General features: G+C 45.4%; 1 protein-coding gene across 3 annotated transcripts in view; it reads right to left on the reverse strand.

Moving 5' to 3' along the window:
* The window catches only part of PLD5 (phospholipase D family member 5), a 171,582-nt gene that overhangs the window by 101,840 nt on the left and 47,403 nt on the right, over positions 1-22,339 (reverse strand). For 2 of the 3 annotated variants that reach the window (XM_070401088.1, XM_070401089.1), the window contains exon 2: positions 1,235-1,371. In XM_070401088.1, the coding sequence (XP_070257189.1) occupies positions 1,235-1,371 (137 nt within the window). Of the gene's footprint in view, positions 1-1,227; positions 1,372-22,339 lie in introns of those variants that run through there. The other variant, XM_070401090.1, reaches the window with a different exon arrangement.

A 22,339-nucleotide genomic window follows, 5' to 3' on the forward strand; every position in this document is an offset into this window, starting at 1 on the left:
GGGACCGAGCCCGCAAACCGGGGCATGTGCCCTTGTCTGGAATTGAGCCTGGGACCCTGCAGTCCACAGGCTGACGCTCTAGCCACTGAGCCAAACGGGCTCGGGCACCAGCAGTAGTCACTGCAGGGTGAGGTGAGAGAGAGGGCAGAGCCATTCCCCTGTATGAGTCACTGGCCCCTTGTCCACATTATGCTGGGATCTTTCAGGGAGAAGCGAATGACCAACGCTATTGTTCTATTGCTTTTGTGATCCCAATACAATTCTTCTCCCAAATCCAGTCTGGGAAGTAAATATACCGAGGGACACCTTCTGAACATGAAGGAATAAATCTGTAACGTGTACGGATTTCTCTCCTGCATCCTTTGTTCTCCATATAATACAGTTGCCTGGTAACTAGACTCTCATATATCCTGAGCTGCCAAGAAAACAAACTCCAGTGGCCTTTTCCAGACATTTTTTCTGTGTGCCAGACGTCCGACCCCAGAAAAGTCAGGATAAAAACTCACATGCACGTTACCGGGTGGTTGATTTTAAGCCAGAAAGGAGAGGCACTTAGACCGACGCTTCCCCCGGGGGAAAATTGTCATTAAAATTCATTATAAGCGCTAATTCATAGTAACTTGTCATTTTGTGGTTGACCTCAGTTTTTTAAAAGTATATATTTTTATTGATTTCAGAGAGGAAGGGAAAGGGAGAGATAGAAACATCCATGATGAGAGAGAATCATGGATCGGCTGCCTCCTGCACGCCCCCTACTGGGGATCGAGCCCACAACCCGGGCATGTGCCCTGTCCGGGAATCGAACCATGACCTCCTGGTTCATAGGCTGATGCTCAACCACTGAGTTTCACCGGCCGGGCATGAAGATGATGGTGTTTTTTAACTTCCATTTGATGGAACAATTAGCACACTGTCCCCGTCCATTTGGGGGTCCTCTTTTTTGGCCGTCACAGAACAGACGGAAACCTCACAAGCGGAGGCCTTGATGCAGAAATGCGGACTGGTGCAGACTGTCATTCTGTCCCCCACCCCCCTGTACAGGACCTGCCCAAACTGTAAAGTGAATGAAATCACGACTCATTTTTCTCTCCTTGTCGAAATACGAGTCTCGGTTGGACCCAGAGGCGAGTGAACTCAGGCGACCACGTGCGGCCGTGACATCTCTCCACTGTCCAGGGCCCCCCGGCTCTCTCGCCCGCCCCCTAAGAGAGAAGTTTTGTCTGTTACCTCTTACCGACATTTATTTTGGCAGTTTTTTTCCGAGAGCCCGTCCTCGTCCTCTCCCATGATGTCCACGGCCGAGAAGATCAAGGCGACCAGGATGGCGAAGCAGCAGACCAGGGCGAAGATGACGATGCACTTCTGCTGGGACTGCGGAGAAGAGGAGGGAGAGGAGAGTGAGGACGCTGCCGCTCCCAGGGCGCAGGACCGGGCAGCTGCTCGGATGCCAGGAGAACCCTCTGGGAAACAGTGACTTCCCTCACGGCCGGAGAATGACCTTCCTGCTCATTCCTCAACACAGGCTTCAAACACCCACACCGTATGCGCGAGCCTCTTAAATAATTCACCCGCTGCATCAACCCTTCCGAAACAGTTTGCTTTTCTTCTTTCTCATCAAAAGCAGCTAAGCCCTGGCTGGTGTGGCTCAGCTGGTTGGGCATCGTCCGGGGCACCGAAAGATGGCTGGTGCGATTTCTGGTCTACCAGGGATGTGCAGGAGGCAGCCCATCCACTCTCACATTGATGGTTCTCTCTCTCTCTCTCTCCCTCTCCATTCCTCTCTCTCAAAAAATCAATTTAAAAATCCCCCCCCCCTCCAAAAAAGTTATTTATTGTTAATCCTCATCCAAGGATATTTTCCTATTGATTTTTAGAGAGAGTGGAAGGAAGGGGGAGGGACACAGAGAGAGAAACATCGATGTCACAGTGATTGGTTGCCTCCCGCCCGTGCCCCAACCAGGGCTGGGGATTGAGCCGGCAACTGAGTTCCGTGCCCTTGATCAGAATCGAACCCAGACCTTTCAGTCTGTGGGCCGATGCTCTACCCACTGAGCCAAACCAGCTAGGGCTAAAAAAATCTTTTTATTTTTTATCCTCACCCGGGGATATTTTCCCATTGATTTTTAGAGAGACTGGAAGAGAGAGGGAAAGACAGAGAGAAACATCAATGTGACAGAAACATATTGATTGGCTGCCTCCTGCACGAGCCCCAACCAGGGTCCAGGCCTGGGAGGAGCCTGCAACCGAGGCACGTGCCCTTGACCAGAATCAAACCCGGACCCTTCAGTCCACAGCCGACACTGTATCTACTGAGCCAAACCAGCTAGAGCTAAGAAATCTGTTTTTAAAAAAACAGACAAGAAAAGTTCACTGCAAGATCCATGATCGCAAATTGAAAATGAGACACAGAGGGGCTCCCTACTATTTTCTGGCCCCTGCAATGACCACTACCTCCCAGACTCTGTTATCAACCTCCTTCCCCACAGACTCGGGGGAAGGCCATCACCAGCCGTGTGCACGCACAGCCACTCCCACACACACCGCTCTGTGGGGCCGAGTGGGGTGAAGCGCACAGCACCGCCCTGAGCCCCAGAGCAGCCCTTTGCACAGGGTGACCGTGTCCGGCTGGAGGCGGGCTGAGCTGGGTCAGGCTGTTCATAAATCTCCCTCTGGCTTAGCCGTTAACAGCAAGGGCTCTTCAGGCCTCCCTCCCTGGCATCTGTACCACCCCCTCCAGAGCAAAAAGAACCCCTCCACACACTCCTAGGCCACAAAATAAGTGACTAGGGCAGGGGTCCTCAAACTACGGCCCGCGGGCCACATGCAAATACAAATATTGTATTTGTTCCCGTTTTGTGTTTTTACTTCAAAATAAGATATGTGCAGTGTGCATAGGAATTTGTTCAGAGTTTTTTTTTAAACTATAGTCCGGCCCTCCAACGGTCTGAGGGACAGTGAACTGGCCCCGTTTAAAAAGTTTGAGGACCCCTGGACTAGGGAGTGATGGAATCAGGAAGAGAAAAGGAGTAAGCGTCGCTAACCTAAACATAAAAGGTGACACGGAGAGGCAACACGTATTGATTAGAGATTGCAGTGTGGCTCAGTGGTTGAGCGTCGACCTAGGACCCAGGAGGTCCCGGTTCGATTCCTGGTCAGGGTGCATGCCCGGGCTGCGGGCTCAATCCTTTCTAGGCATCAAGTACAATTCTACGACACTCCAGCTGGATGTTGCCATGTGTGTTTGCCACCCAAAGGCAACTCTTCCGTCACCATAAACAGTATTTGATTCCCTTTACCCTGTACTCTCCCTGCCTCCTGTCCCTCTGGTAACCACCGTACTTTGTCTGCGTCTGTTGAGTTTTGTTTGCCTTGTTTGTTCATTTGTTGTTTCCAGTTTTTTCTTTTAGTGGAGAATACTATTTAGAAACCAAGACCTAAGTGCTAAGCATGTCTGTTGTTACTGGGGTATTGCCTCTCCCAGACCCTCCCAGTGCACAACGCTAGGAAATTCATTCTCATTCATTCTCTCTCTCTTTCTCCTGTTTATTTTGACATCTGTCTCTATATATTAAAAACCTGAGTTCAGCCCTAACTCAAACTGGTTTGACTCAGTGGATAGAACGTCGGCCTGCGGACTGAAGGGTCCCAGGTTCGATTCTGGTCAAGGGCATGTACCTTGGTTGCGGGCACATTCCCAGTAGGGGGTGTGCAGGAGGCAGCTGATCAATGTTTCTCTCTCATTAATGTTTCTAACTCTCTACCCCTCTCCCTTCCTCTCTGTATAAAATCAATAAAATATATATAAAAAATAATAAAATAGCCAACAAGTACAAATGATTATTAATAATAATAATAAAATTAAATAAAAACCTGAGTTCACTCCAACACTTCAAATTTCAATCCACATCCCAGATTCATTCTCACCTCTCCTTTTTTTTTTCTTCTTTTGTTTAAAATCCTCACCAAGGATAATTTTCCATTGATTTTTTTGGAGAGAGAGAGTGGAAGGGAGGGGGAGAGGCAGAGAGAGAAAAACATGAGTGTGAGAGCGACACATCGACTGGCTGCCTCCCACACCGGACACTCACATCAGCTGGGGAAGAGCTCCTATGTTTGTAGCAAAGGATTCACAGGTAAAACCATTTCACTTAGGTCTGAAGTGATAATGTTCCAGGCAGAGCTAGCTCCTTCAGAGGAGTGTTTTTGTGTGCTGTTGTTGTTTTAATTTTCGAGAGGGAGGGGCAGGGAGGGAAAGAGAAACACAGATCTGTTGTTCCAGTTATTTATACCCTCATTGGTTGATTCTTTTTAAAAAAAGTATATTTTATTGATTTTTTCCTGAGAGGAAGGGAGAGAGATAGAGAGTTAGAAGCATTGATGAGAGAGAAACATCCATCAGCTGCCTCCTGCACACCCCCCACTGGGGATGTGCCTGCAACCAAGGTACATGCCCTTGACCGGAATGGAACCTGGGACCCTTCAGGCCGCAGGCCGACGCTCTATCCACTGAGCCAAACCGGTTAGGGCTCATTGGTTGATTCTTGTTCGTGCTCTTCTAGGGTCCAGACCCCCAACCTCGCCTATCAGGAGGACACTGACCGACTCCCAGAGAAGTTTTGATTTGCAGTGGAAACCGGTGTGAGCTGCCTACCAGTCTGGGGTCTAGCATTTTCCTTCCTCTCACACAGAGCAGCTGCTGAAGACTGCTCAGCCATTGTCCCTGGCCCCATCTTTTTATTTTTAATATATTTTTATAGATTTCAGAGAGGAATAGAGAGAGAATGAGAATCACTAATGAGACCCAATAATCAATAATGAGAATCACTGATTGGCTGCCTCCTGCACACCCCCTACTCAGGATCAAGCCCAAGACCCAAGCATGTGCCCTGACTGGGAATCGAATTCTGACCTCCTGGTTCATAGGTCGAAGCTCAATCACTGAGCCACGCCGGCTGGGCAAGACTTTTGTACATTTAAGAAGTTCTCTATGTCCCAATCTTTGATGTCAGAACTCTTCCCGCCCTCCCCCTTTCCTTGTTTTTCATTTACTTCTACCTCCATCTTTTCCTTTTTGGGGGATTCTGCTCTGACCAAGTTTTATTTGTTTATGCATTTCTTTCTCTCTTAGTTTTCTGTTTAGTTCTCGCTTTCCTCTACTGCCGCAAAAGCTCCCGCCTCTGCTTTTGTTTCATTTTATCTTTAAATGGAAACGGTCTGTGTCAATATTCATAAACACAAAATCTGCTAACTACTTTCCTCTTAGCTCTAGCATTTTGGGCATCATGAGGGCAAAATCTTGCCAAGACTAGAAAATCCAATATTACTTGTTTCATCATTTCTTATGGCTCAGTAGTGTCCCATTGCATATTTGTGCCACACCCTTTATGTAATCATCTGCCACGGACACGAAGGCTGTTTCCAAGTCTTGGTTATTGGGAATATGCTTTGATTTGAAGAGGAGACTCCCTCCAGAAGTGGGTAAAGGTGACATCTACATGTTGTCTGCTATGTATTTTCTTTTTTAAAAAAATATATTTTTATTGGCTTCAGAGAGGAAGGGAGAGAGAGAGAGAGAGAGGTAGAAACATCAATGATGAGAGAGAATCATTGATTGGCTGCCTCCCGCACGCCCCCCAGTGGGGATGGGGCCTGCAACCCCGGCATGTGCCCTTGACTGGAATCAAACCCGGGACCCTTCAGTCCGCAGGCCGATGCTCTATCCACTGAGCCAGACCAGCGAGGGCTGCAGAGTATTTGCAAATGGGTTCAGTGAAACTAATGTGCCAGCCCTGGAGGAGACGGTGACACCAATTCCTCACTCTAAAATTCCACACCCCCAATGAAGCACTTGCCTGATTTTCAGAGAGGACAGCAATATTAACAGTAGATATGGCAAACCTTAACGATTATGGAATTTAGGTGGTGAATGTTAATTTACTATTTTTGAAAATTGTCATTTTTTTTAATTTAAAATTTTTATTTCAATTACAGTTGACATTCAATATTGTTTTGTACTAGTTTCAGGTGTACAGTATAGTGGTTAGACATTTACATAATTTATGAAGTGATCCCTCCACAAGTCTAGTACCCACCTGGCTCCATACATAGTTATTACCATTATTGACTACAGTCCCTATGCCAGTGATGGCGAACCTTTTGAGCTCGGCGTGTCAGCATTTTGAAAAACCCTAACTTAACTCTGGTGCCGTGTCACATATAGAAATTTTTTGATATTTGCAACCGTAGTAAAACAAAGACTTATATTTTTGATGTTTGTTTTATATATTTAAATGCCATTTAACCAAGAAAAATCAACCAAAAAAATCAGTTCGCGTGTCACCTCTGACACGCGTGTCATAGGTTCGCCATCACTGCCCTATGCTGTACTTTAGCATCCCTGTGACTCTTTTATAACTCTCAATTTGTACTTCTTAATCCCATGCATTTAATAAAATCACAGTCTTTTTCACCCAGTTCCTCAACCCCCATTCCATCTAGCAACCAGCAGGTTTATTCTCAGTGTCTCTGATCTGTTTCTCTTCTTTGTTTTATAGATTTCTACCTAGAAGTGAAACCATATGGTATGTGTCTTCCTCTGTCCTGGCTTATTTCACTTAGCACAATACCCTCTCAGTCCATCCACATCGTTGCAAATGGTAAGGCTATTCTTTTTTATGGCCGGGTAATATTCCCTTGTATATAAAAGATCAAAGACCTAATTAAATAGAGATGCCCACATTTGTGGACAGAAGGACATGCATTTAATAAAATCACAGTCATGTTGCACATGAGCTGAAAGCAGAGTAGATTCAACACTGTCCTGCTAATAGTCACATCGAAGGTGTAATCATGGCAGGGGGTGACTGAGACGGGGTAGAGGGATGATGATTAAAAGCCATGGAGAAGACGGGGTGCTGGGTGAGTCCTCAAGTCGATGTTGGACGGTAAAGAATATGAACCTGGAACGAGGGGAAAGTGACCAATGGCAGGCCACTTTTCCATCGGCAGTAGTAACCAGTGTCCTAGCCGTGTAAGTAAATAAATACCTTTTAAAATGTGGAAATGTGATTATTCCCCGATTTTAAATTCTCGACCCCTGGCACGCACATCACATTGGGGTTAATTTTCTAATTAATCAAAAGAGCATTTGCATTTTAATGTGCATCTTATAATTGCTGACACTCTCAACCGGTTTTAACGATCTACGCCAACAGTTTTCATAAACCCGGTCATCCGTACCATGTCTGCTACCCTGTTTAGATGTTATTTATGATATTACCGTGGTAACATGCGCCATCTACAACAATGTCAACGACAATCCCCAAACAGTGCTGAGTGTCTCACTGCGCTAGGATTTAAAATTCCCTCAAGCACTCTTAGAGGGACAAATACCCAGTTTAAGATTTTCTGAGCGGTACCCAAGCAGCAGACTGAAATAGATATGGCACTCGGACTTTTTATGCTCTTCCCTTTGATAATATAAAATGATATAAGACTCAAGTTCATCTGCCTTGAAGGGTAGACATCCATTCCGCTCTCTCTACAGCGGTCCGTCGTGTTTCCTGGGAGATCAAGGTAAACAGTGGCCCCGAAGCTACATCAGCATCCCCTTCAGAGCTCCGTGGATTTATGGGAGCCCAACGACCCTGGATGTCGGCTACCCTTCTGTTTTATGAGCTCAGAGAGATACAATCTCATCTACAGCACAAGCCTGGCGTCCTGCAGAAGGCTCCTCAATGCTGCTCTATACCATCGCTAGAGTGTTTAAAAGCCTGATGTGGTTTCCTAGGAATAATAGTACAAATTATTAAAGTTCCCGCTTAGAGTAACTAACTGGCCAGGTAAGGATAGACCCTGGCCAACTGGAAAAAGGAAACAACAACAAAACCTTCCAGTGCTGGTACTTAAGTTGGAGTTAGGCAGAGAGAAACAAGGACAGATATCCTAAACACTGTTTCTTTCCTTATTCTCTGCTTCAACTTAAAAAAAAATATTTTTATTGATTTGAGAGAGGAAGGGGGGGGGGAGAGAGAGAGAGAGAGAGAGAGAGAGAGAGAGAGAGAAACATCAATGATGAGAGAGAATCATTGATCGGCTGCCTCCTGCATGCCCCACAGTGGGGATCGAGCCCGCAACCCCTTGTGCCCTTGACCGGGAATGGAACCGTGACCTCCTCGTTCATAGGTTGATACTCAACCACTGAGCCACACTGGCTGGCTGCTTGAGCTTTTTAATATTCACTCTCTTCTTAAGTTTAATCTTTATATCCCTTTCTCTCTGTTGGCATATAAAGAACCTACTTCACAAACATTTCCATGAGCAAAATCCTGCAAAGCATCTACTCTTTGATGCCAAGGTCAAATGCCCTTGGTGCAATTGTTAATTCCAATGACTGAAACGTTGGAAATGACAGAGATGATGTGTTTCTGCTTCCGCGTTGGTGCTGTCGCCGTGAAAGGCAAAGGTTTAGCATTTCAACCTGCAGTCTGCCGCCTGTCGTCCTCCATCAGACCCGCTCAGGTTATTCCTGACAGCCCGCGGGAAGATCATGTCCTTCTTAACAACAAAGGATCTCACCTCCTCACGTAAAAGACCCAGGGAAGTGGCAGGGAAGTGCGGCAGTACCTAGAGCCATGAGCAAAGGATTAGGCCAAGTTTGGCTCTAACCGGTTTGGCTCAGTGGATAGAGCGTCGGCCTAGGGACTGAAGGGTCCCAGGTTCGATTCCGGTCAAGGGCATGTACCTGGGTTGCGGGCACATCCCCAGTAGTGGGTGTGCAGGAGGCAGCTGATCGATGTTTCTCTCTCATCGATGTTTCTAACTCTCTATCCCTCTCTGTAAAAAAATCAATAAAAATATATTTTTTTAAAAAATGGCTCTGGCTGAGCCCCCTCACTCGTAGGGATCAACTGAGGGAGCTATAGATGAGGCATGAGCACTAAGCAACAGGTGGAGTGGCAGCCTACGGTTCCTCCCAGGATTCCATTTCTAGCCATTTCCTTCCCCACAAAGCTGAACCTTCCCCAATAATTAACTCCCAAGCTGGAGAACAAGACTGTGCATGATTCCCATCTGCATTCCTCACACGCTTAGTGCTGTGCTCTGCACACAGTAGGGGCTCAATACATGTTTGTGAATTGACTGAGAAAAGCTACTAGAAGTGTCACTATTCTGAAGGTTGTCTCAGCATGAGTAGCGAGAATGTAGGTGAAAAGAAAGAACTAAATTGCACATGTCCAACGTAAACACGGTCAAATCCAATTTGTGTTTGAAAGAGATGTTGGCACTCACATCTCACATGGCTTGGGAATGCTTCCAAATGAAATGCACTCTGGTCAAAAACACAGGACACACTTAAGAAAATGCTGGATATGTAACATTAACTCAGCCTATTCATTCTTCCCTAGAAGAAAAAGCCATATTACTAGGGAATAAAGCCATATTCTGTCTCAAAAACATCTACTCTAATAAAAGAGAAAGATGCAAATTGACTGTACCTTCATAACGCCCACCAGCCAATCAGGAGTGAGTATGCAAATAAACCCAACAAAGATGGCAGGTTAATTTGCGTACGCAGGCGCCGAGCAGCTGGGGGCGGGTGGGACACTTGCATCGTTGGCAACGATGCAGGCATTCCGCACCACCCCAGCCGCTCCAGGCCTCTGGACAGCATGGGAAGGCAGAAAGGCAGCTCTGGGCCAGAGGGAAGGCGGTGCCAGCAGTCAGGGGAAGGAAGGCCCATTCTTGCATGAATCTTCGTGCATCGGGCCTCTAGTGTATGAATAATCATAAAACAGAAAAAATTCTTCTTAGTTAATTTAAACTCTTATCTCTGGGCCTGGGGGGGGGGGGGGAGGGGAGAATGGGGTTGTTGAGCAATGGAGGCTAAAATGAAAAAAAAAATTAGTTGATGATCATGGCTTGTCCAATATAACTAAATGTCCAATATTGAGGCTTAATGAAGGACAAAATGAAGAACCTCATGGTACTTGAAAGCAAGCTTGTTTAAAGACCTCAGTTGTAGGAAGAGTAAACATGTAGTTCCTAATCTTTGGGACCCTACAATTGAGGTAAGAGTAAAGAGTAAAAATCAGTTTTAACTACATTTATCAAACACCTACTGTATACCAAGTCTACTTGTATCTGCAATGAAGACAGGGGTGTGTATATTTTTTTGAATTAGTGTTTTCAGTTTTTTTCAGATATATTCCCAGAAGTGGAAGTGCTGGGTCATCAGGCAGTTCCGTTTTTAATTTTTTTTAAAAATATATTTTATTGATTTCTCACAGAGAAGAAGGGAGAGAGATAGCCAGAAACATCAACGAGAGAGAAACATTGATCAGCTGCCTCCTGCACGCCCCCCACTGGGGATGTGCCCGCAACCAAGGTACATGCCCTTGACCGGAATCGAACCCGGGACCCCTGAGTCCGCAGGCAGACGCTCTATCCACTGAGCCGGTTCTGGCCATTTTTAATTTTTTGAGGACCCTCCATACTGTTTCTCCATACTGGCTGTGCCAATCTGCACTCCTCCCAACAGTGCACAAGGACTCCCTTTTCTCTGCATCCTCACCGACACTTGTTTGTTGATTTATTGAAAAAGGTGAGCCTGGCCGGCGTGGCTCAGTGATTTGAGCATCAACCTATGAACCAGGAGGTCACGGTTCAATTCCTGGTCAGGGCATGTGCCCAGGTTTCAGGCTCAATCCCCTGTGTGGGGTGTGCAGGAGGCAGCCAATCAATGATTCTCTCTCATCATTGATGTTTCTATCTCTCTCTCCCCCTCCCTTCCTCTCTGAAATCAATAAAAATACATTTAAAAAGAAAAAGGTGAGGGGATTGAGAAGTACGGATGGGCAGTTACAAGACAGTCTCAGGCAGGTAAAGTACAGACAGGAAATATAGTCAATAATATTGTAATAACCATGTACGGGGCCAGGTGGGTACTGGGAATATCGGAGGGAACATTTTGTAAAGTACATGACTGTCGAAGCACTAAGCTGTACACTGGACACAAAATTAATACAAAATAATACTGAATGCTAACTGGAACTGAAAAACATAAAAATTAAAAGAAATATTTTAAAAGGGGGAAGGAGGGGGGCATATTTGTTTTCCACACAGAATATTCTCCGACACAGGCTTCAGCCTGTCACAGCTCTGTTTTTCTGTAACGTTTACAGCCCTCCCTGCCGTCAACGTTGCCAAGAAAGTGAATGAGGGATTTCAAGTCCATTCATGCTGGGAGAACGGTATGGAACACATTTCAGGAGCAAGGTTAGTCAGAGACGTTTGCGACAGGGTAACTGTAGGATCTGATTTACATAAACTTGAGAATGAGAGGAACACATAGAATTATTCATGGTTTCACAGTGCCCATCACTAGACAGAACAATACACATCAGACTTTTCTGTTTTGCAAAAATCTTCACCATGTTGACCTTCCCTGCCTTAATCAAAAATTTTACAAAGAGCTGTTTTTATTTTTTATTTTAAAAAAATCTTTATTGTTGCCCTAACCGGTTTGGCTCAGTGGATAGAGCATTGGCCTGCGGACTCAAGAGTCCCAGGTTCGATTCCGGTCAAGGGCATGTACCTTGGTTGCGGACATAACCCCAGTAGGGAGTGTGCAGGAGGCAGCTGATCGATGTTTCTCTCTCATCGATGTTTCTAACTCTCTATCCCTCTCCCTTCCTCTCTGTAAAAAAACCAATAAAATATATTTAAAAAAATCTTTATTGTTGAGAGTATTACATATGTCCCCTATTTTCCCCCATTGACCCCTTCTAGTCCCGCCCCCCGCCCAAGGCTTTCACCACCTTATTGTCTGTGTCCATGGGTTATGCATATATGCATACAAGTTCACAAAGAGCTGTTTTAAAAAATGTAAGATGTCTTGTAAAAAGACGGAAAAATAAAGAGTAATAAGGAAAATGATTATAGATGTTGAGGTAGCTCTATGTATATAACAAAAAAGAAAGTAATTTAAAATATGAATAGACAAAGTATAAGGTCCCCTAATTTATAGAACACCAATTTATGGGAAGCGTTACAGTATTAATTCATTATTTAACTGGCTAGAGAGAAAGAAACAATTTGATTGGTACTATTCTACACAGTATGGATTTATTCTACTAAAGCTATATTTCTACTTATTATGCCCACCATGAGGAAAATTTCCCCATGGACCAGTATATTTTATTCTTTAACATCCAAGCTCATTTTTTCCTTTCTAATATTTGAACATGTACAAGAGCCAGTTTCCCTCAAAAGTGACAAATAGCACTGCATATGGTAATCAGTGAGTATGGGAAGGCTGGCAACTGTGGGGGCGAATGTAATTCCCGACGTACCAAGTAATAACATTATATGATGCCTAGCAGGTGGAGGCAGAGTCCTTAAAGATCCATAAACCATGGCAGGCGTCGCAAGCCAATGACGACAGCTGTAAATTACTCAGTGAGGGTACCACCTACAGCCGAGACCAGTAAAGGCTCCGTGCTTCCACCATTTCTTTTTCTAAAAAAAGATTTTTACTGATTTCAGAGAGGAAAAGAGAGGGAGAGAGAGACAGAAACATCAATGACGAGATAGAACCACTGATCGGCTGCCTCCTGTATGTCCCCTACTAGGGATCGAACCTGCAACCCAGGCATGTTTCCTGACCGGTAATCCAACGGGGGACCTTTCGGTTCATGGGTCGATGCTCAACGACTGAGTCATGCTGGCCAGGCTCTTTGCCCCCATTTAAAGGAGTAAATCTGATTAATAGACATTACTTGATGTCCTTTTTAAAAATATATATATTTTATTGATTTTTTACAGAGCGGAAGGGAGAGGGATAGAGAGTTAGAAACATCGATGAGAGAGAAACATCGATCAGCTGCCTCCTGCACACTCCCTACTGGGGATGTGCCTGCAACCAAGGCACATGCCCCCGATCGGAATCGAACCCGGGACCCTTCAGTCCGCAGGCCGACGCTCTATCCACTGAGCCAAACCGGTTAGGGCTATGTTCTTGGTAGTTTTTCTTCTCTTGTCAAAACAGAAAAAAAATCTAAGCCGTAAAGATGGGGGACCAGGGAGGAAAGTCCCTGTAACCAGAATAAAACCGCTGAATCCCTCTTTGTTCTAGAGCAGCGGTTCTCAACCTGTGGTTGCGACCCCTTTGGGGGCCGAACAGCCCTTTCACAGGGGCGCCTAAGACCATCGGAAAACACATATATAATCACATGTTGTTTTTGTGATTCATCACTATGCTTTCATTATGTTCAATTTGTAACAATGAAAATACATCCTGCATATCAGATATTTACATGACGATTCATAACAGAAGCAACATTACAGTGATGAAGTAGCAACGGAAATAATGTTATGGTTGGGGGTCCCCACAACACGAGGAACCGTATTAAAGGGGCGCGGCATGAGGAAGGTTGAGAACCACTGTTCTGGAGAATGAACTTCTCTAGAGCTGAAATGGTGGATGTTCTGTCCTAGAAATTTGCAGAAACTTCCAAATACCTTTCTTCTGATTGTCCCCATTGAAGCAGACACTGAATCCTCACAGCCTTGAGGAAGAGGAGGGGCCACAAAAATGTAGCCCAAGAAACACCTAGTTCAGTCGGACACAGCGAGCACTGAAGAATAAATGCTATCTGGTGGGTTATACAAACAAAAGCTGAAATCACTCCCGATTTCGCCATCACCTGTCTTGGCCGAGACTCCGATTGCAGTCTCACATCCTGCTCCAGGAGGACCCAGCTAACCTCTGGCTAGAAAAATAGCTCCCCCGACTCTCCCAATGTTTATCGTAAGACAAACGTTATTTTAGTAGGTACAGTCACAAGTGAGCCATGGTTAGAAAAGGGGGTGAGCGTGTCCGCCCTATTTCCAAACTCCTTTAAACGGCTGATCTGATCAAGCAAGTCTCCTATCTGTGCAAAACGTCACCTTATCTTTGTCCAGGTGGCGTGGCTCAGTGAACACTGACCCCTGAACCAAGAGGTCACCTGTTCGATTCCTGGTCAGGGCACAGGCCCAGGTTGTGGGCTCCATCCCTAGTAGGGCGTGCAGGAGGCAGTCAATTGGTGTTTCTATCTCTCTATCCCTCTCCCTTCCTCTCTCTCTCTAAAAATCAATAAAAACATTTTTTTTTTAAAAAGTCACATTATCTTTAAAATTCGGAAGCATAATACATGGGCTCATTTATTCAGCTCTTCAACTGCAGGTTATCTGTTCATTAAATGCCACACTGAACCTAAGCCGTTGCCCCCATCACCCAAGCCCTCTAACTTCTGTTTTCCCAGTGCTTTATGATCTCAAATTGTCATTGTACACCAGGGTGAAATATTGTGGAATGAACTTTCAGTTGTGCAAACATTTAATTGTACTTATTTGATTTTTTAAAATATGTTTTTACTGATTTCAGAGAGAGGGAGGAAGAGAGAGAGAGAGAGAGAGAGAGAAAGAGAGAGAGAGATGATGAGAGAGAATCATTGATCAGCTGCCTCCTGCACGCCCCCTACTGGCGATCAAGTCTGCAACCCAGGCATGTGCCCTGACCAGGAATCGAACCATGACCTCCTGGTTCCAAGGACAATGCTCAATCGCTGAGCCACACTGGCTGGGCACCACTGCACTCATTTTAAGTGTATAATTTAAAAATATATATTTTATTGATTTTTCATAGAGAGGGAGAGAGATAGAGTTAGAAACATCGATGAGAGAGGAACATCGATCAGCTGCCTCCTGCACACCTCCTACTGGGGATGGGCCCACAACCAAGGTACATGCCCTTGGCCGGAATCGAACCTGGGACCTTTCAGTCCCCAGGCCGACGCTCTATCCACTGAGCCAAACCGGTTTGGCTTAAGTGTATAATTTTAGAAGCAGCAGTGGAGGGAAGGCTCAGAGGGGAAGAAGCCATGATAATAAACGTGTACGTGGGTAAAACAGGAGGAGAGATGTTGGGAGTGTGACAAAGAAATAGCCAAACTGTCCACGGCGTTGGGGGTCAGCAGTCACCCCCTCTGTGATGGAAAGCGAGGCATCCAGGCCAAGGTTCTCGCCAAATGTCTCGGGCGCAGGCAGCCACCGTCCTCTGTGATGGACGTGGTCCCGCCGACCAGATGACATTTCACGGTGCCTTCACCCCTTGGCCTCAAGCCAGGGCTCTGTGAACAACAAGTGACAGCCCAAAGGTGAACGGCCACGAGAAAGTCATCCGCTGAGAAATAAGATGTCACGAATGATATGCGGGCGAAAAGGGAAACTTGATCTTGAAAAGGTTCAAATAACCCTCAAAGCCAAATCGAATTTCCTTGGAAGCCGGTCCAACGTTCACATCTGCCGAACGCAGCTTAATAACTCCGGTTTGGCAGATGTTTGCCTTTAATGCAGGAGCGAGAACGCACGCTTTCTGGAAATACTTTAACCCACGGAAAAGCACACCAGCAGTCGAAGTTTAACTGCGGGTTGTGGAAACAAGAATGGAAATATTCTTCCAACATTTACCAACGTGGCAGCAGATGTCAGGAACATCTCGGGAAAACTGTATAAAATATTTTTGTTCTTCTTTTTTAAATGTATGTTTTATTGATTTTTTACAGAGAGGAAGGGAGAGGGATAGAGAGTTAGAAACATTGATGAGAAACATCGACCAGCTGCCTCCTACACATCTCCTACTCGGGATGTGCCCGCAACCAAGGTACATGCCCCTGACAGGAATCGAACCTGGGACCTTTCAGTCCGCAGGCCGACTCTCCATCCACTGAGCCAAACCGGTTAGGGCCACTTTTACTTCTTGTCATGAGTACCTTCCCAATGGCATCTAAATCATTGTGTTTTGTTTTGTTTTTTAATATTCAGGATCAATCAAGCTGCTGCATCTATAAATCACCATGAGGATTTGTTCCTAAAGTAAAATTTACTTCCTAATAATTCTGGAGGCTACAAGTCCAATATCAAAGTGCTGGCAAATTTGATTCCCAGTGAGGGCTCTCTTCCTGGCTTGCAGACGGCTGCCTTCTTGCTGTGTCCTCCCATGGCTGAGATTGAGAAACGGTTCTATTTCTTTTTCTTCTTGATTGGCTGCCTCCTGCAAGCCAATGCTGGTGATTGAGCCTGCAACCCAGGCATATGCCCTGACCGGGAATCGAACCTCGACCTCCTGGTTAATAGGTCGATGCTCAACCACTGAGCCACGCCAGCTGGGCTCTGCTTCTTCTTATAGGGGCACTACACCCATCCTGGGAGCCCACCCTCATGACTTCATCTAAACCTAATGACCTCCAAAAGGTCCCAGCTCCCAATACCATCGTATTGGGGATTAGGATTTCAATATATGAATGTAGGGGAGACAAGAACGTTCAGTCCATAACACCCCAAAAATGACCACGAATCATCATGTGATGAACCGCCACTTGGTTCCTGTCCTGGTGGCTGGCTGGGTTCTCACTGCAGACTTTCTGTCTTTTGCTACAATGGGGTCCCTGTGCTAAACTACCCCAGACCAAAGCGTGGTGGTGGTGGGCACATGTGTGACTGTCCCGTTTGAGTTTGGAGCTGGGTCCCCTTCACTGAGCCCTAGTCAGTTGTTGGTTCTAGATCAGCGGTTCTCAACCTGTGGGTCACGACCCCTTTGGCGGTTGAACCGCCCTTTCACAGGGGTCGCTTAAGACCATCGGAAAACACATATATAATTACATATTGTTTTTGTAATTGATCACTAGGCTTTAATTATGTTCAATTTGTAACAATGAAAATACATCCCGCATATCAGATATTTACATGACGATTCATAACAGTAGCAAAATGACAGTGATGAAGTAGCAACGAAAATAATTTTATGGTTGGGGGTCACCACCACATGAGGAACTGTATTAAAGGGTCGCGGCATCAGGAAGGTTGAGAACCACTGTTGTAGATGAACTCTCAAAATGGCAACCCGCCCCCTTGCTTGCCCTTCTGCAGCTCCAGAGCCGCCTCTGAGGCTGGGCCTCTGTGCTCGCTGCTCATCAGCTGGGCTGTCTCAAGAGGCAGGTCGTGTACTTGGACCCACCCGCACGCTGACCTCGAGCTCACACCCACGCCCTGAAGAAGGCTACCTGTTCCCAAAGACAGGAAGTTTTGGCCGAAAAGTTGCTCCACAAAATGAGCTGGGGTCATCCCCCAGATGAATGCAAAGCGAGTTCTTCCCACTCTGAAGAACACGCCTGTGTGTGAAAGGGTTGTGTGCCCCTCTTATAAAGACAGGGCCACAACGGCAGCTGCCAATGTAGGGGACTCCTCGTGAAGTCTGAGGGGCCATGTGGTAATACGGGCGGGGCCTCGCCCCCATCTGCGTGGCCGGTGCCCCTGCTCAGTGCCCAATGGCACAGGCTATGTCTTTAGAAATCTGTCGTCCACGCTGAAGCTTAAGACCACGGACCATCTCTGAGAGCTTTATCAACAAGACACGCGGGTTTCAGTACAACCACAGAGGAGCAAATGGTCTCTGTTTCCAGGGTGACCCCAGGCAAAGGCCCCTGGTATGAAGCCCAGCGGGCTGCTGAGAGTGGCGCCCCCTGGAGGACCACAGCAGAGGGGCCAGGGCTGACAAAGGCCACGCTCCTGGGCATTTGCGTCCATTCTTCCCAATGAGATCAGCGGTACAGAAAACCCAAATGGCAATCCCCTGGACCGTGGTCGGCAAACTGCGGCTCTCGAGCCACATGCGGCTCTTTGGCCCCTTCAGTGTGGCTCTTCCTAAGCCTTAGGAGGACCCTAATTAAGTTCATAACAGTGTACCTACCTATATAGTTTAAGTTTAAAAAATTTGGCTCTCAAAAGAAATTTCAATCGTTGTACTGTTGATATTTGGCTCTGTGGACTAATGAGTTTGCCGACCACTGGCCTAGGAGGAAAGCCATGGTTTTTTTTTTAAAAAAGCCCAAGAGACCAAAGGCAGACTTTTAACAAGAAAGTGTGGCCACTGAAAACGAGACTGAGATACAAGCTTGGAATGTTTCGCATTAAAAACTAATCCCTCGCTAAATGGTGCCAACTTGACATTGTGCCTGTCTCAGCCCCATGTCAGTGTTTCTGTGGCAGATGGCAAGAAGCAAAATGATCCAAAAATGTCAATTCTTTTTTCTTACAATAAACGGAAGCTATCAAAGCTCACAAAAGAAACCGAGAGCCCATATTCCTTAGGAATCCAGCAGTACTTTCAATTTCTAATTCTTGCCCCCAATACCGAGGGTTTTAAAGTAACATGGTCTCTTTAACTTTTTCAGTTGGTTTTTGGGGGAGAACAAGATGTTATGGGCACCCTTGCGAGTTCTCTTTCTCTGAAGCAACCACTCTTACCAGGCTATGGTGTGCCCCAGAATTCATATTTAATCCAGAATAGAGATGTATTCATGTTTGTGTTGTCCCCTTTTTACGCAAATAGAGCAACATAAACCCATTATTCTGCACCTTAGATTTTCTAATTAATATACTGAGGATACTGGTCTATATTTATAGTTTCACGTATTCATGCAACAAACATGTATTGAACACCGTCTATTTGCAAGGCCCCAATCCTGATGTTACCATGTTGCAAGGAAGGCTAAGACGAGAACAAAGGAATTACCTCTCTCCACTCCAACTTCCCACTTCACAAGGTTTAATTCAAACCAAAAAAAAACCAATCATACGATCTGCCAACTTTATTTAAGTCCTTTGGATAAGTCAATTATATTTTCCCTTTGATCTTTAAAGGCATCAAAAGGTACAAGATCCAGCCCAGCCACTGTGGCTCAGTGGTTGAGTGTTGACCTATGAACCAGGAGTTCACGGTTCCATTTCTGGTCAGGGCACATGCCCGGATCATGGGCTCGATCCCCAGTGGGGGACGTGCAGGAGGCAGCCGACTGATGATTCTCTCTCATCATGGCTGTTTCTATCAATGGTTCATGGGTCGAAGCTCAACTACTGAGCCAGGCCGGCCGGGCTACACAAAGATGTATTGATGTAACTTTACATCAATGGGATTTTTTGCTTCTTTTTAGAAACACAAATGAAGGAGGGTATATAAAGCTTAAAAATAAGTATGTTCTACCCTAATCGGTTTTGCTCAGTGGATAGAGCGTCGGCCTGCAGACTCAAGGGTCCCAGGTTCGATTCCGGTCAAGGGCATGTATCTTGGTTTCGGGCACACCCCCAGTAGGGAGTGTGCAGGAGGCAGCTGATCAATGTTTCTAACTCTCTATCCCTCTCATTTCCTCTCTGTAAAAAAATCAATAAAATATATTTTTAATAAAGTATGTTCTATTCTTTGAGCTGGGTGTTAATTACAAGACTGTACATTGTGCAGAAATGTGAGCTGCACATTTATGATTTATGCACTTTTTCAGTTTGCATGTTATATTTGAATAAAAATATTATACTGAAAACCCCTTGATTTAAGTAAACCAGTACCTCAAGCAAATGAAGAAGAGGGTCAGGGAGAGGAAGCATATATAATCCAAGAGTCAATTATATCCATTTTGATGTAGTCTTTAATTTTAGCTATCTTAAAAAATTTATCCATTATTTGCTAATGCACTTTCACACAAACTTAATAGGCAATTCTAAGTCCTAGACAAGGTAAATGGTATTTTTTTCTTCAATTTAATTAAACATAAATAATAAACACAGTTTTGTAAAGGATCTCTATGCTAAGTGAACACAAACTGGGGAAGCCTTAGGTATATTAAAGTATAGCCTGCTGTTGCTATGACAACACACCCACACTGATGAGCCACGCATCCTATGAGCTAATTAATCAGCCATAGTGTTCATAAGAAACATTACGCTACGAGAAATAAGCCAGTCAGAGAGAGACAAACATCACATGATCTCATTTACATGTGGAATCTAATGGACAAAATAAAATGACCAAGAAAATAGGTCCAGAGACATGAATGAATGGAACAGACTGACAGATCTCAGAGGGGGAAGGGGATAGGAGGATGGGAAGAGATCAACTAAAGAAGGTATATGCATAGCCCATGGACACAGACAATAGGGTGGTGAAGGCCTGGGGTGGGGCAGGGCTGGGTGGAGGGGGAGACGGGGGACATCTGTAATACTAACAAAAAATAAATTTAAAAAATAAACGTTAAAATCAGATAGAGCATAACAGCTAGTGTAAAAGTGAGATTTATTAAGCACACACAGGTGTACTTTTCCCCCTTTCTATCAGAGTTTTTATCCGTCCCCTAAAACACTTCTATACTATATTTTAAGTTCACTATTGAAACTAAAATAAACACAGTAATTAAACAAATGAGGACATTAATCCAAGAACTTTTGTAACAAAGGCTATAAATCCACAGCAAACTTCCAACTCCAAACACCAAATTTCCCCAAATAGATAGAGCTGCGCTTCTAGGGTGGCGTCACAAGGGAGGCTGACTCAAGGTGATACATCTGGGGGAGTCTGAACCCTTCCTAGAGCCAAAAGCAGATGCCCACAGCCAAGTCCTTAGAGGCCAACGACCTCTGGGCACATGATCCACACAATGGGTTGCTAAATGCAAAGAGTAAGACGAGAAGAGATGACAGAGAGAGGCAAACACTAATGGGTACCTGGGAATGCCAATGAATATGGAGAGTCGAAGCAAGAACAGGAAGGGGAGGGGAGAGTGAACTTGATCTATTATAAGCTCAACTGGAGGGACCTCCGGAGGAGTCTGATGTTATACCATGTCCATGTTCACGGGGTACGGGGGGGGGGGGGGGGGGAGTGTACTTAAAGTTGCAGTAAAGGTCAACAACCTGAGCTGTATCATTTCTCCTGCAATCCTCTGAGCATCTCCCAGAGATTCCATCCATCTTGAACCTAGTTCATTCCCAGGTCACCCAGCTAATTAGTTTCTTTTAGTTCATTCCCAGGTCTTCCATCTGTCACATTGATTTTACAATCAACCTTATGCTTCGTCGACAACGACGTCAATGGCTGCCTTTTATCCATCATCCCTACATGCTAGGTCTGGGTCTTCTCACCCAATGCGACCTGTCCAGCATCCATCAGGAGTCATCGGTACCCAGGAGGCCGACTAATGGGATGGAAATTTGAACCGAGTTCATATTTGCTTAGTTTTGCACTTCCTTGAGCCCATGCAGTATGATTCCTTCACCGGAGACCACAGAAAAATGAACGAGAGAGGCTATTCATCTGTATGATATTGCTGCTATGAGCAATTTATAATTTATAATTTTTAATGCCCTTACACCATCTTCAAGGAGAAACTCTAAGACACCAATACATTCAACCCCCTAAAATTGTTACCATACGATCCCCTTTTTGTTTGTTTGTTTGTTTTTTTAATGTATTTTTATTATTGATTTTTTTTTTACAGAGAGAAAGGGACAGGGATAGAGAGTTAGAAACATTGATGAGAGAGAAACATCGATCCGCTGCCTCCTGCACACTCCCTACTGGGTATGTGCCCGCAACCTAGGTACATGCCCTTGACAGGAATCGAACCCGGGATCCTTGGGTCCGAAGGCCGACGCTCTATCCACTGAGCCAAACCGGTAAGGGCACGATCCCCTTTCTTGACAATTAGTATTTCACCCATCCTAATGAATATAATCACTCACCCTTTATTCTATGTGCTGCGTTCCAAAAGTCACCTCCCTAACGTAACAAGAGACACTTTGACTGCTCTCATCACGTGGGAAATCCCAAGGGTCTTAGGAGCTCTGTGCCAGAAACAGGACCAAGACCAATATATATGTCATGTCATAAATCACAGCATCACACTGAGCAAATGCCAGGGCACCAATGCAGGTGACATCAAGAAGGAAGAACACACCTGACTTAGGAGCAGACTGGATATGAGGAGGGAAGAGACACATCCAAGACTGGAAGTTGTAGAGGCTGCGACACGGGAGGTTTGGCCTGGCTTCCCTTCACTGTACAGTGGGGCCTTGACTTACGAGTTTGATTCGTTCCGTGACGGAGCTCGTAACTCCAATTACTCGTATGTCAAATCATAAAGTGAATGAGTGAGACATGTGATGCTGGGCTGATGTTGTGGCGTTCACTGTGACGTTCGCTTCGCCAACTAGTGGTGGGGTATCTGAAGCTGGCTCGTAACCCGAATTTTAGCTCGCAACTCAAAGCAAAAAATCGGCCGAGAGACGGCTCCTATCTCGAAAAACTCGCTAGTCGGGACACTCGTAAGTCAAGGCCCCACTGTATCTTTGAAGGCTATGTGGTGAGGCAGTTTAAGAAGCCAGGGCCCCACCCTGGCACTCTCTCTCTTACCAGCTGTGTGTCCTTAGGAAAGTACTTAACATTTCTGTGCCTTGCCTCAGTACAATC

This window comes from Myotis yumanensis, unplaced genomic scaffold, assembly GCF_028538775.1.
Source record: "Myotis yumanensis isolate MYYU_CA2020_CCGP unplaced genomic scaffold, mMyoYum1.0.hap1 SCAF_22, whole genome shotgun sequence".
NCBI lineage: Eukaryota > Metazoa > Chordata > Mammalia > Chiroptera > Vespertilionidae > Myotis > Myotis yumanensis.